The sequence below is a fragment of the Chrysochloris asiatica genome, unplaced genomic scaffold, assembly GCF_000296735.1.
Source record: "Chrysochloris asiatica unplaced genomic scaffold, ChrAsi1.0 scaffold00146, whole genome shotgun sequence".
Taxonomy (NCBI): domain Eukaryota; kingdom Metazoa; phylum Chordata; class Mammalia; order Afrosoricida; family Chrysochloridae; genus Chrysochloris; species Chrysochloris asiatica.
Window position 1 is genome coordinate 525,975 of NW_006408664.1, and position 14,412 is coordinate 540,386.

Genomic DNA, 14,412 nt, shown 5'->3' on the forward strand with positions numbered 1-14,412 from the left:
GATAATTGGCCTAGACCCAGTTTTCTCTAGCCATCCATCCTCCTTTACCTACGCCAGTTAGCCATCACTTTCGACTCCATCTGCCTGGTTCAGAAGTTGCAGAGGCAGGGGAGGTATAGCAGCATAAAGGGAGTTGATGTTCCAAGAGTTCCCAAAAAAAATATGATTGAAGAGTATTATTAGCTGGTAACCATTTGTGACATTGCTTTATCTTATTCTAGGGCAATCATATATCTTGACCGGGAAAAACGAATTTTTACTGAATCAAATTTGGTTTCTGTTGGTGGCAAAAAGTTAAGAAATAGTGTTTTGAGAATGTCCTTTGAATTTCATAAAGGTAAGATTATTTGCCTTTTGTATTCTTCAATCAAGTTTTGCTTTGCATAGTTTGCTAACGTAGAGAGACATTGTCATTGGCTACCATTTATAGATCCCTTGCCCCGACTTTAAACATGTCTGCTTACTCAGTTGCAATAGTAAACATTTACTGGGCATTGACTCTCTGATAGGTGCTGAGCTTAATGGTTTATATGTCCTTGATCTCATTTAGCTAAAAAAAAAAAAATTATTGATTTTTTGTGTGTGAAAGTATATACAGCAATATAGATTTCCCATTTAACAGTTTCTCAATACAGTGTTCATTGACATCCTTTATACTCTCAGCCTTCTCTTGATTTCCATTCTAATTGTTCCTGTCCCATTAACTTAGTCTCACTGCCCCTCAACCTTCACATCCTTGCTTTGCTTTAGAGTAACTGCCTAAAACCAAAAAATACCAGTAGTTCTTTGCTTTTTGAGCTAAGCTCCTATTAAGTTAAAAGGTGATATCATGGCATAGTTTTTGTTCAAGAGTTAACAAGTATCTCATGTCAGTAGTTTCAGGGATCCCTCAAATTTGGTGGGTGTAGGACAAGGATGGGGGGCAGTGTCCAGCCTATGGACTATATAAGGCCTGTGAGCCAAAATCATTTGGTCTGGCCCTGCCAAAGCAACTGTAGTTCCAGCCATCATGTTGTTGTTGTTGTTGTTAAGTGCTGTCGAGTCGGGTCCGACTCATAGTGACCCTGTACAGGGTTTCTGAGGCTGTAAATCTTTACTGGAGTAGAAAGCCTTATCTTTCTCCCGCGGAGCAGCTAGTAGTTTCGAACTGCTGACCTTAAGGTTCGCAGCCCGATTTGTAACCACTACGCTACCAGAGCTCCTTAGCTCATCATATTAGGGGTGAGTTAATTAAATGTTTGACCAAATACAGCTGGCTAATTTTTTTTTTTTATTGTTTTATTGTGAATTATGTGATAGTTTACATGGGAGAACATTAGTTTTACATTCATCCTATTGTATATCATTTCATTGCCATGGTTACAAGCACCTCCATGCATCATCAACCAACCAAAGGGTATATCCTACAAGCGCCCTCCACCCCCACTAAGTCGTCAGCACATAGCCCCTCTCCCTCTCTATGTCTAATGTCCCCAGCTGCTCCATCTCTCCACGTCATCGTCTCTGCCTCCATCTCAGGCATCACTGCTTCTCTGGGTAGAGTCCCGCTCTCTGTTCTTCTCCATTCATGGTCCTAGGGACCTCCTCTCCTAGACAGAAAAGTTAATCACTCCCCTCCTTGCTACAAAACGTCTGCCTTCACGTTTCCAACCCTCACAGTCAGTCCTGATAACAATTATTCACTATTGTGTCACAAGAGAGCTGGCTAATTTTTAAGTTGATAATTTTGTATGGTCCGTGAATGATGTTACAGATATTGGCAGAAAAAAGTCTCCCCACACATGGTCTAGGAAATCTGAATTCTTTGAGAATTTAAAGTTCTTTTCTGTATTTTTCATTCTTTCTATCAGGATCCATCTGGTGTGAACCTGATCAGAGCCTTTGGTAATGGTAGTTGGGTAGCATGTAGTTCTTTTCTTACAGAATAGAGTAGACCATGGTTCATGGAGACAATCAGTCCTGTAGTCTGGTGCCTTCTCTGAATTGTGGATGTCATTATTTTGTATAGCACCCTGAGGAGGTGGGAGATATCGTCCCGTTTAATGAGAAAAGGGAAAGATCTCTGGTTGTGTAGTGGTTACGAATCGGGCTGTGAACCTCAAGGTCAGCAATTTGAAACTACCAGCTGTTGTGCAGGAGAAAGATGAGGCTTTCTGCTCCCGTAAAGATTTACAGCCTCAGAAACCCTGTACAGGGTTGCTAGGAGTTGGTTCTGAATCCACGGCACATAACCAGCAATGAGAAAAGGGAGGCACAGAAATTCTCAAGGTCCCATCTCTAGCAAGCAGCAGAGCTGGAACTTGAAATCTAGGCTTATTGGCTCAAAAAGCGCAAGTTCTTCATAAGCCTTTCAGATAAGAGATTTTTTTCTACCTCTCCTCTTTATTTCTTTAAATAAAAAAAGATAGTTGTGCTTGATGTAAAAATTTCAAGCTTTGATAAATGGGAGAAGTCCACTCTTAGCAAGTACTGTTAATGATAGTTTTGTTTACAGTTTTTTACATTTCATTTGTTTGTTATTTCTTTATCTAAACAAATATATGCGCTTAGTTTCTGCTTTGTATTTAAACAAATGCTTGTTTAAAAATTGCTTTACTTTGCAGTTTTCATTGCGATAGTACTAAGATCTATAGATATACTTGCCTAATTTGCTAAGTTTAGTAACTGGCAAAAAAAACTGACACTCAAATTTGTTATCTCAGACAACAAAATAGTAATTGTTCTTTATACTGCAGATGACATTATTTCAGTTTATTTAGAAAATGCCCAGGGTATAATTAAATCTAATGGAATATTTGTATTTTGTTTATGTCAACTCTAAAGATCCAGAGAGCTATCACAGCTTGCCTCATGAAATTGTGGTCAATCTTGCTGCTTTTTTCGAACTTTGTGATGCACTAGTAATGCTCTGGGTGCAGTCATCCCAGGGAATGGTGTCTGATGCCGTTGTCCATGAGGTAAGGGAATGTGCTTGCTTGTATTTTATCTACAAGTAGAGCTTTTGTTTTGGCACAGAGATTCCTGGGGACAAGACTGACTTCAGTTTCATTACTATTTGAGATACCTAACCATTCTTTTTTTTTAACCTATTTGTGGGCTAGTGCGTCAGACTGCAAAGTCGTTTGAACTGCAAAGTCAGTGGTTCTAGCTCACCATCTGCTCCTTGGAAACCCTATACAGGGCCGTTATGGGTCGGAATTGACTTGATGGCACTTCACAACAGCAACAACATTCTTACAGCTTTCAACATACATATATATTTTATAGCTTTACTGGGGTATAATTGACATAATAATAAACTACATAAGGTATACCATCTGACAAGTTTACGTGCATATACACACACTCGCGTGCACACACACACCCCCCACACACCTCCAGGAGAGAGCCACTAATCTAAAGACTGCTTTGCTATAAAAATACATTACAAGGGGAGTAATCAAGACAACATGGTACTGTCATAAGGATAGACGTATAGATTGATGCAGCAAGAAACGAGTTCTGGTGTAGACCCTCATATATATGGTCAGTGGATTTTTGCTCAACAACATAAAAAGGGGGAAGCTTGTTTAACAAATGGTACTGGGACAACTTGGCTCTCTATTTAAAGTTAAAAAAACCTTTACCCTTACTTCACATTATATACAAAGATTACCTCAGAATGGGTCATAGCTAAATTGTGAGCCATCTGAAAGAAAACGGGAGAAAATCAGATCAGCAAAGATTTATAAAGATTGTTCATAAAAGAAAATTTTGATAAATTAGGTTTCATCAAAGTAAATACTTCTGTTTCTCATAGATACTATCAAGAAAATTAAAAGTAGGAGAAACTTTGTAAAACATATAAATTATATGAAACTAACTAATAGCAATAAGACAACCAAACCAGTTTTATAATGACCATGAAATTTGAGTAGACATTTCACAGAAGATATTAGTGCCCTGTATGAACTTGAAAAATTGCAATGATTGGTTATCAAGAAAATGCAAATTGAAACCATAGGAACAGAATCATCTGCTAGAATGGCTTTTAAGAAAAACAAAACAGTAGCAAATATTAAAGGATATGAAACAACTGGAAATCTCCTACGTTGCTGGTTGTAGTACAAAATAGTGTAGTTACTTTGTAAGATAACTTGGGAGTTTCTTATAAAATTATATATGTGCTTAACATATAACCCCAAAGTTTCATTTTCTGTAAAGTAATAATTTCGTAGGTCAAGTACTTGGAGAAAAGGTTGTTCATTCTTTGTCTGCTTTCATGCTTCTACAAATATTATAGTCTTATTTTAGACCTTCATGTGTGCATGCTGAATGTTGATTAACAACACAAATAGTAGTGAAGTCTGTGCCAAGTATCTTTTAATGGGAGACGTTTATTAGCAGCTTTGCTGTGCTCTGTTTTCAGATCTTGGGTTCTTTGCGGTGGCGGGACCGGTTTTGGACTGTGGCTGACACAGTAAAAGTGGATGCCCCAGGCTTAGCCCTGCTTGCCCTTCATTGGCACTGGGTTCTGAAACATTTGGTCCATCAGATTCCCCAACTCCTGATGAATCATGAAGACAAGTAAGACTCATAGTACTATCAGTATCTGCAGTATTGATGTTGTTTAGAATTGAAATTCCTTTTCTTCTTTATGTGGCTTACTCCTGTGGCATATTGGTGAATGCAAATAAAATATAAAGTGTAACTACTTCTGTTAACTGTCACTCTCCTATTTCCTTACTTCCTTCTATCTTTTATTCCCATTTTTTAAAGATATTACAAGGAGGTTCAGACTGTTTCAGAACATATTCAGAATTGCTTGGGGAGCCCGACTGGTGGTTTCAGTGGTATAAAGAAGCTGCAGAAGTTCCTGGGACAGCCATTTCCTTTCAAGGTATACCTCAAAGCATGTTGTAAATGCAAAGATTTGACATTCTCCCCTGAAGTTATCCTGGGAACTGACATTTAATTAGAAGCACCTTTGCTGTAAAGCTTTACTCATAAATATTGCATTGTTTAAGTGCTGTTGAGTAGGTACCAACTCATAACAACCATGTATGGGATTTCTGAGGAGTGACCACTGAGTTTGAACCATTGATCTTGAGGTTAAATACTCATCCTGTGGTGCCATACCAGGACTCCACAAAGTACTATAGGTGCACAATTATTTATTTAAGTTGTTAAATGTTACCATTTTTCTTATTCCTGAGCCTATAAAGGTTGTGTGGAGTTTCAACTTTATTGTTATAAAATCTTTCTAGAATAAGAGAAAATATACTCTATATTTTCTGAAAGCATCAAAAAAGTAGATGAAATTTCTTCTCAGACATGTGTAGACTTTTAAAAAGAACCACGTTTCTATAATGAACTCTCCTGTGTTGTAATGTTTCAGGACAAGCTGGTGGTAGAATGTTTTTCACAATTGAAAGTGCTTAGCAAAGCCCTTGCCATTAAGGAGCGAATACCTGCCCTTGGGGACAGTGGATGGCAGGAAGACATTAGTCGTCTCCAAGTGTTTGCTTCTGAGTGGACATTAAAGAAAAGTCTCCTGCAGGCCTGGACATTGGTCCTCAGAGCTAATATTCTGGAAGATGTCAACCCAGGTAATGTACTCTGGAGTTCGACAAATACTCTGGCGGTATCTTCTGCTCTGTAGGCCTTGTTTTTCCCTTCATTAATTATAATTATTTTGTGTAACGTTGTTAAGTGCCTTTGTGTTAGTTCTGACTCATAGTGACCATGTGTCGAGTTTCCAAGGAGTAGCTGGTGAGTTTGAACCACTGTCTTTGCATTATCCTGTGGTGCCACACCATTAAAAAATGCTAGATACAAAGCTAAATTTCGCATATATTGTTTAATTCAGCCATTAGAATCCTTCAGGTATTAATAGAACCATTTAAAAGATGAGAAACCCAAAGCTAAGGTTAAGCAACTTGCTCACACTGAGCTGGATTTTGGGAATGTCTTAACCACTCTGCTATAACACAGTGTGTGTTTTCTTGTCCAGACGAATTGAAGAATCTTGTGAATGCTCAGTGTTTAGAACTAAAAGCCAAAGGAATTTCTCTGGGATTTCTGGAAAAAAAGTCTAGTGAAGCTGCCTCCCCGTCACAGGCAGTCTTTACCTCCTTAAGCCAACTCACAAGGCGTGTTCAGATGTGGCCTGCAACAGAGTACCTGGCTATGCTTTGGCAGTACAAAGTGACAGCTGATTTTATGGCACAGGCTGATCTGAGAAGGTAAACCACCTGCTCAGTTATTTACCTAGGGGGAACCTGTTTGCCATCTTCTACACACAGTAATTTTCTAGCAGTTTATTGATAGCCCATCCTTCTTTATCTCTGGAACAGGTCCAGCAAAACCCAGCAACCCCACATAGATGAGCAGATAAGACAGCACATCGCATTTTGTCTCAAGCACACACCAGTTGCTCCTCGAGAGCTTCGAGACCTTTGGTCCGTACTGCACCATCCACAGGTAATAATCAAAATTAAAACGAAGGGCAAGTAAATTCTCTTTCCACTATTTGCCGATTTGATTTTCTACGGCAGACTTTTGGTTGAAGTTAATTAACTGGCATTTAATTTAGAAATTCCATGTTTCAAACTCTAGTTTTAGAGAATTTTGAGGGTTCTTTTTTGCAATAATTACCTGGGTACGTCACAACTATAACAGAATCATACTGTTTGATTTCCAGTTAAATGAAGCTAAAAGATTTTTTGTTTTTTGTTTGCTTCAAATATATACTTGTAATAACTGTTTAATATGAATACTGATAAACTTGAGACAACTTCATCATTAGTGTAACCTTAAAGTTTTTGATAATTATGCTTGATTTATTTTGTTCTGATATTTACTCAGTCAACCTTACAAAAGCAGATCTCACCTTAGTTTTTTAGCAGTATACATGGGTTATAATATGACTTGACCATGTCATCCAGGATGACAGAGAATCGGGAAAATGGGATTACTGTGTGCACCTCCTGTTAGCTTGATGGTCTTGGAAGACAGAGAGCCCTGGTAACTCGATGTATAGCATCTTTCCCAAATTTTCTTTTATTTACTTATCTCTTTAGATATCTACTGAAGAAATTATGTCTTTATGGTCTGAGCTATTTAATTCCACATATATGTCTTTCTGGAGTAGTACCGTGACCATAAATCCCGAGTACTGGCTAACTTGGAGCCCTCTACCTGGGGTGCAGCAGAGGGAGATGCCCAAGTCCCTTTTGGACTCCACACTGAAGGTTTGTTGCATACAATTTATACAAGTGTTTGGTAATAATGGAAAATGAAATTACATGTAACACATTTTTGAAGGAAGGCAGCAGTATACATTTATGTCCAGGATACATCAGAAACTGAGTAAGTACAGTACTTTACTTTCTGCAGGCTATTAATAAGTGTACCTCTCAAAAAAGGAGTTTTACCATAAATGAGGTGGAAATTCTGAGGTTAGGTTTATCAGTTTTCTTTTAATAGCTTATTTTGTAATTATAATAGTATCGTATATGTATCCTTCTAAACTATTCAAACCATAAAGAAACATCAATATTATATCTTATCCGTGTATTCTTCTGTTTACATATATTTTTATTTTTGAAATATAATACCACTTTCTTTGTTCATAGGTATCTTTTGTAATTTTCATGTCATTCCATGATGCCATAAATTATTTAATCATTTTCTTGTAGGTGTTGAGATTTGCTTGCTTTTCCATTTCCCTTTCTTATACAAGCTTAGGAGTCCTGGTGTAGCGCTACAGGATAATGCACTGGACCACAAGGTCGGGTTTGAATCGTAAAGTCGGCGGTTCAAACTTACCAGCTCCTCCTCGGAAACCCTTTACAGGGTTGCTGTACATTAGAACCAACTCGATGGCACTTGACAACAACAACAAAACAAGCATATTTACATTGACTGTCTTTGTATAAATCTTTGTTCATTTGTCTTAGCACTTTGGTGGATGTGATCCAAGAAGTGGAATATTTAACCCATGGCCAAAGTGTGTGCACACTTAAAAACAACGTGTGTCTAGAGGGTTGGATGGGTTTTTTTGGTTTTAAGGAGTCACTGTAGAGGGGAAGGCCATGAGACCCTGGGTGACTACAGGAAGATTTAGGACTATATTGTTACACTGTCACTTATGGTACATACGAGTACCTCTTTTCCATGTCTTTATCACACTATGTGTGATCAGCATTTACAATTATTGCCCATCATACAATTTTACAAATTTCATTCTAATCAGTATTTCTTATTATTGAGATTGAACATCTTTTCATATTTTCATTGATCCTTTTCTAGTCTCTCACTTCCCAATCATAAACATTGCTGTGTCCCCGCATCCTCCCTTTTTATTGTAGCTTGAGTGAAGTTTATAGCACAAATTAGTTTCCCATTTGACAGTACAGATCTTTTGTTTCATGACATTAGTTACAATCCCCTCAGTGTGACAGCACTTCCTACTCTCCCTGGGCTTTTCAGTTTCCATTCATTCTCTTCTCCTGTCCCTTCCTGCCTTCTGAACTTTGTTTTTGGGTAAATGCTGCCCTTTTAAACTTGTATGGTCTATTGTTCTGAAGAATACAGTTCTTCTTGATGTTATATTACTCACTTTATAGGCGTATTGTTTGATGGAAAGATGCTTTCCATAGGTAGGTCCAGTTCCAGGTTTGAAGGGGGTGTCTAAGAGGTCAAGTTAGATCTGTCAGATCATGAGTGTGGTCTTTTTTATGAATTTGAACTTTGTTCTGTACTTTTCTCCCATTCTAATTCAAACCTTCTACTGTGATCTGGATCCGAATGGTGGGTATTGGTAGCCAGACACCATCTAGTTCTTCTGGTCTCAAAGCTAGTGGAGGCTGTGGTTCACATGGTCCATTAGTCCTCTGGACTATTTGTTTCCTTGAGTCTTGGATTTTTTCACTCTTCTTTGCTCCAGACAGAACACTAGGTGCATCTTAGATGGTCGGTGTCCAGTTTTCAAAAGTTACCTAGGTTGTTCATCAGTGCTGCTTGTTGAAAAGTCATGTCAGTTTCTAAAAGCTACTTGGTTCCTCTCTTGTCCCTCAGGGCCCAGGCAGTCTCAGTAGAGCTATGTTCTCCAAGTGCTGCTTTGAAGTCTTGACCAGCAGCTGCAGAGCAAGTCCCTGGGATGTGAGTGGCCTCCCCATCCTGTCTTCCTCACATGTAACCTTGGGAGAGTGGGTTGAAAGAGCCCAACAACTACAGGACATCAACTCGGTGCTTTGGACCAACATGGCTCTCCCTTCAGTAGCTGAGTTCAGGTATCCCCATCTCCCCAGGAGTGCCCCACAAAGCTCCCATCTTTACCCTAGAGCATGCTCAGAACTTGAACTTGCCTTTGTAGTGGCTGGTTCTGGTGGCTGAAAGTCAGAGTGTTTTCTCATTGGAGCAGCTGATTTCTAGTCTATAACAGAACTACCAGAATTTAGAATTTGACCATTTGTTCCAGTGAATTTTAAGCATTTGGAATGAAAGGGTAAGGGTCAGAAAGTCATCTCAGATTATACAACAGAAATTTACCTTCAAGTACCGACAGTGCAGTTAGCAGTGTCATTGTGTGAAAGAATGACGGTGTAAAAAGGAATGCTGCTCTGTACAGAGTAAGCTCTTGAGTGCTTCCTTTTCCCACAGACGCACAGACTTGCGGCTCCAGGGCATAGTGTTGTGCCGGCACCTGGCAGGCCTGGCCGAGCTGCTCCTGGAGCCCCAGCGGCAGGAGTACTTGCAGAACTGTGAGCTGCTGCTGCTTGGGGACAGCAAGGCATTCCAGCATGTGGGTCAGACTCTTGAGGACATGACTGATCAGGAGGCGCTGCCCAAGGAGGTGCTCTGCCTCTTGCTCACTTGCCTGCGCCACTTTTTTGGAGAAGGGGAAAGTAAGAAGAATTTGCCTGAACCAGCACACCGCGGAAGCATCTGGGTGAACCTTGGCTTGCTCCAGATTCAGACCTGGCTTCCCCAGACACGCTTCGACCCTGCAGTCAAGAGGGATTACAAGCTCAAGTACATCAAGGAGGAGGTAGGGAGGGGAGGAAGAGTTGGAAGCATGGGTTGAGTTCGCTTAGTATTTTGCTTCCCTTTTGGATGTTCAGCATTGAAAGAGTGACTTTGCAGAAGCTGCCCTGTGACTTCCCAGGACTGTGCTGTGGAGTCTGCATTTTCCTCCTTGAGAGTCCCTGTGACTGGACTCGGGCTGTGGGAGAGGCCCCTGGCTAAGGTCCTGATAATGTCTCTCAACGGGCTGTGATGTGGAAGTGCAAGTCAGTAGTAAGCCTGAGCATTGTCAGAGAAATAATGTTGTTTTCACCATCCAGACTCAGATTTGGATATTTGCACTTGGGTAGCTTTTTAAGATAGGATTATAGTATCCCTCAGTTTTTGAACTTTTCATTTTTATCTAATATTCAAGAGTCAAATAGAATTCAGATACTATATCCCTTGCTATTTGAAATTCCAGCCACAACTTGCTGTATTTGGTCATTTAGTGTTTAAAAGTCAGGCTGCTAACCTCAAGGTCAGCAGCTCGAAACCAGCAGGTCCAAAGGAGAAAGATGGGGCTTTTTGCTCCTGTAAAGATTTACAGCCTCAGAAGTCTTGTACAGGGTTGCTATGAGTCGGAACTGACTCCACAGCACATAACCACCACCACAATCAATATGATGACTGGAGTCCTGGTGTGGCACTGTGGGTTAATGCACTGGACTGCAAGGTCGGTTTGGACCACAAGGTCGGCAGTTGAAGCTCACCAGCCGCTCCTCAGAAACGCTATACAGGGTCACCATGAGTTGGAACCAACTCGACAGTACTTAACAACAATGTGATGACTGGAACTTGTGGTTGCCTTGGCAGGGCCAGACCAAATGATTTCAGCCAGCGGGCCAGATGTTCCCCACCCGTGCCTTAGAATAATAATATACTGGTATAGTGCTGTGGGATAAAACACTAGACCGCAAGGTCAGATTGAACCACAAAGTCGGTGATTCCAATTCACGAGGCACTCCTTAAAAACTCTATACAGGGTTGCTATGAGTTGGAGCTGACTCAGTAGCACTTAACAACAACAGCAATATGTACCATATTATGTATTGTATTATTAGATGCAGTAAAATTTTTATTACACGCAGTAAAAGCTAAGCTGTTGTAACAGACTCAAAAATTCAGTGTCACAAATAAGATAGCTTCATTCAGGTAAATGGACCAGGTTGATGGAGCCTCCGAGGCCTTTGTGGGCATTCAGGAATCCAGGTTCCTTCTATCTTGTTGCTCTACTGTTTCTCAGGGAATTGTCCTCACTTGCATGTTCATCAGCAGACCAGTTTCTCCCTTTCTGTTAGTTACATCAGCTGCAGTGTGAGTGGAAAACCCGAAACCTTTCATCCCAGCTGCAAACAGGAAGAGACCTGGAAGATGAAGCCATTGTCAGTTACTTTCATCCTCATGTCAGGTAATAAGAGCAGTCATTACTTGTGTTGACTCTCATTTGTAAAATGACATTTGTGGTTGGCTGTGTGGTTGTGTGTTCAGAGGTGATGATACATATCTAGGAAGGACATTAACAGATTGCAAAGCCATGGGTTATTAAAAGGGAAAGTAGCTATAGTGTGAGAGGAGGGTGGGTATTCAAGGTATGGATTCACATGAGGAGGCCACAGTGATTGAAACCAGAACTTATTTTCGCATGGAAGAATTTGGGTGTGGTGACCTGTACTTCTGTGCTACCCCTGGCTGTAGATCTGTTTCCTTATCTTTTCATTACAGCTTTTCATGAACTTTTTGAAGCCCCCTCATACTGTTCCCAGTGTAGTATAGTGGGCTCTGGGTTTTTGTCCTGTCCTGACCCTTAAATTTCCAACCTTATGTACATCATTTACAATGCCTGTCTGTGTCCATATCTATGAAAAGAGATGAATAATCGAACCTACTGCAGTGAGTTATGAATAGGCTTTGATGAGATTGGCATCGAAAGTGCTTAGCCACAGGTGTGGTGGTGGTGGTGGTGGTGGTGATGGTGGTGATGTACCGTGGAGTTGGTTCCAACTCTTAGCGACCCTATACATGGTTTCCGAGGCTGTAAATCTTTATAGGAGCAGAAAGCCTCATCTTTCTCCCGCGGAACAGCTGGTAGTTTCAAACCTGATTCATAACCACTACGCTACAAGAGCTCCTTAGCCACAGGTGTAGCTCATGGTAACTACTTTACAAAAGGTTCCCATTCTCTTTATAATTGACAGTATAAATCACCATGTTATTCTTCCGCAACTGATAGGCCTACTTGGTATTATTCCTAAGTGAGTTACGGGCAGTTCTAGATTTTCTGCTTTCTCTCACTGTGTTAATTTGCCTTCAGGTTGCTCCACCAAAGAATTGATCAACTGGAGAATCTAATCTGCAGCCTGTCTAAGAAGCAGGCTTTCAGACCCCAGCTACCTGCATATGAGTCCCTGGTGCAGGAGATCCACCACTATGTTACCAGCATCGCCAAGGCCTCGGCCGTTCAGGATCTGCTCTCCCGGCTTCTGCAGACCTTCCGCATGGATGGGCCTAGGTCTGCCCAGGCGGCCCAGAGCCTTCTGAAGGAGGAGGCTTCTTGGCAGCAGTCGCACCATCAGTTCCGGAAGCGTCTGGGAGAGGAGTATGCCCTGTACCCAGACACTGTGGCCCCACTGCAGGCATCCATCCTGCAGGTGCAACATGGCATGAGGCTGGTGGCATCTGAAGTCCATGCCTCACTGCATGGCAACGTAGTCTGTGTGGAAAAGCTGGGCGCCCTGGCCACATCCATGCTGGCCTTTCCTTCGGTGGGCCCCACCTTCCCCACCTTCTATGCTCATGCAGACACCCTGTGCTCTGTGAAGTCAGAGGAGGTGCTGCGAGGCCTTGGGAAACTGACTCTCAAGCGTTCTAGTGGAAAGGAGCTGGAAGAGACAGGCCAGAGACCCTGCCCAACCCGGGAGCAGCTGATGATGAATGCGCTCCTCTACCTGCGCTCTCATGTGCTGTGCAAGGGAGAGCTGGACCAGAGGGCCCTGCAGCTCTTCAGGCACCTGTGCCAGGTAAGCTGTCTTTGGAGTCCTGTGTGGACCTCCTGCTGAAGGGAGCTGGGCACGTGCAGGGCATCCCAGAAGACATTACCAGGGCCCAGGAGGGGGGAGTCTCTTGTCTGCCCACTCCTTCCTTTTTTCTACCACTTTATCAGGTTTGTGTACCTTTATTCCTTGAGTTTTAAGGATTTGGTTTTGTTTGTTTTGCTTTTCATTTTTTGGATTTGTGATGTTAGCCCTTTGTGATATACACTGCAGGGTTTTTCTTAGTTATTTATTAGCTTTGTTTATAGTGATTATTGCCACATAATGTTTTTAATGTGTCAATTTTTTATTAATACTAAAGGGAATACCTTCGGTTGTTTTTTTCCCTGTTAAAAAAATTAATACGCTCACTTTAAGCAAATAAGAATATAAATAAGAGCAAACATTTCTAGTCATACTGTGTAAAGCTGTATAAACCCTGTAAGACACTGGTATATCCCACTTTGGGCTTGCTTATATATGTATATGTTGATGTACATATATGTACACACTAAAATTTTTTTAAAAAGACATTTATCTCAGTGATTTGCAAGTGGTTTTTAGTAGCAGAACCTTTAAATGTCTTAACCAAAATGAGCTGAAATTTAGCAGATATGAGCTCTTCTGATTGGATCAGTTCTATCTTCTCCTTGTTCTCCAAACCACATCCCTAAAATGCTAGATAGAGCTCTATGAAAGTCCATATTTTATAACTTGCTTTTTAAAATCCAACACTATATGCTGTTCATTTCCATAATATTACATATTCTTCAACTGCATCATACTTAGTGTTCTATTATATGGGTGTGCCATTAACCATTTAACTAATATCCTATCATTAAATATTCATACCTATATGTAATGTTTTGCTATTCTGCTAAAAACACCACCACAGTGGATATTCTTGGGTACAAATTCTAGAAATCAGAATTCCTAGGATAGAGATGCATTTTTCTAAGACTGATCTTTAAAGAAGCAGACTGTCACATCTTTCTCTCACAGAATGACTGGTGGGTTCAAGTCGACATCATCTCGGTTAGCATGCACTTAACCACTATCCCACCAGGGCTTTTTCAATACCAGATGGTTTCTTTTTCTTTTTTTTAATGTTTCATTGTGAATTATGTGATAGTTTACATGGGAGAACATTAGTTTTACATTCATCCTATCGTATATCGTTTTATTGCCATGATTGCAATCCCCTCCATGCATCATCAACCAACCAAAAGGGTTGAGCCTGCCCTCCGGTCGTCAGCACACAGCCCCTCTCCTTCTCTGGTCCCCAGACTAAAGTCCCCAGCTGCTCTATCACTCCACATCATCGTCTCTGCCT

The 14,412-nt window shown here is 40.8% G+C and overlaps 1 protein-coding gene across 1 annotated transcript in view; it reads left to right on the forward strand.

The window, feature by feature from the left end:
• The window catches only part of MDN1 (MDN1, midasin homolog (yeast)), a 204,842-nt gene that overhangs the window by 137,234 nt on the left and 53,196 nt on the right, over window positions 1-14,412 (forward strand). The window contains exons 52-63 of the mRNA XM_006870613.1: window positions 222-337; window positions 2,824-2,957; window positions 4,409-4,566; window positions 4,759-4,879; window positions 5,378-5,588; window positions 5,993-6,224; window positions 6,336-6,462; window positions 7,062-7,232; window positions 9,061-9,275; window positions 9,646-10,033; window positions 11,349-11,458; window positions 12,362-13,067. Of these exons, the coding sequence (XP_006870675.1) occupies window positions 222-337; window positions 2,824-2,957; window positions 4,409-4,566; window positions 4,759-4,879; window positions 5,378-5,588; window positions 5,993-6,224; window positions 6,336-6,462; window positions 7,062-7,232; window positions 9,061-9,275; window positions 9,646-10,033; window positions 11,349-11,458; window positions 12,362-13,067 (2,689 nt within the window). The remainder of the gene's footprint in view (window positions 1-221; window positions 338-2,823; window positions 2,958-4,408; window positions 4,567-4,758; window positions 4,880-5,377; window positions 5,589-5,992; window positions 6,225-6,335; window positions 6,463-7,061; window positions 7,233-9,060; window positions 9,276-9,645; window positions 10,034-11,348; window positions 11,459-12,361; window positions 13,068-14,412) is intronic.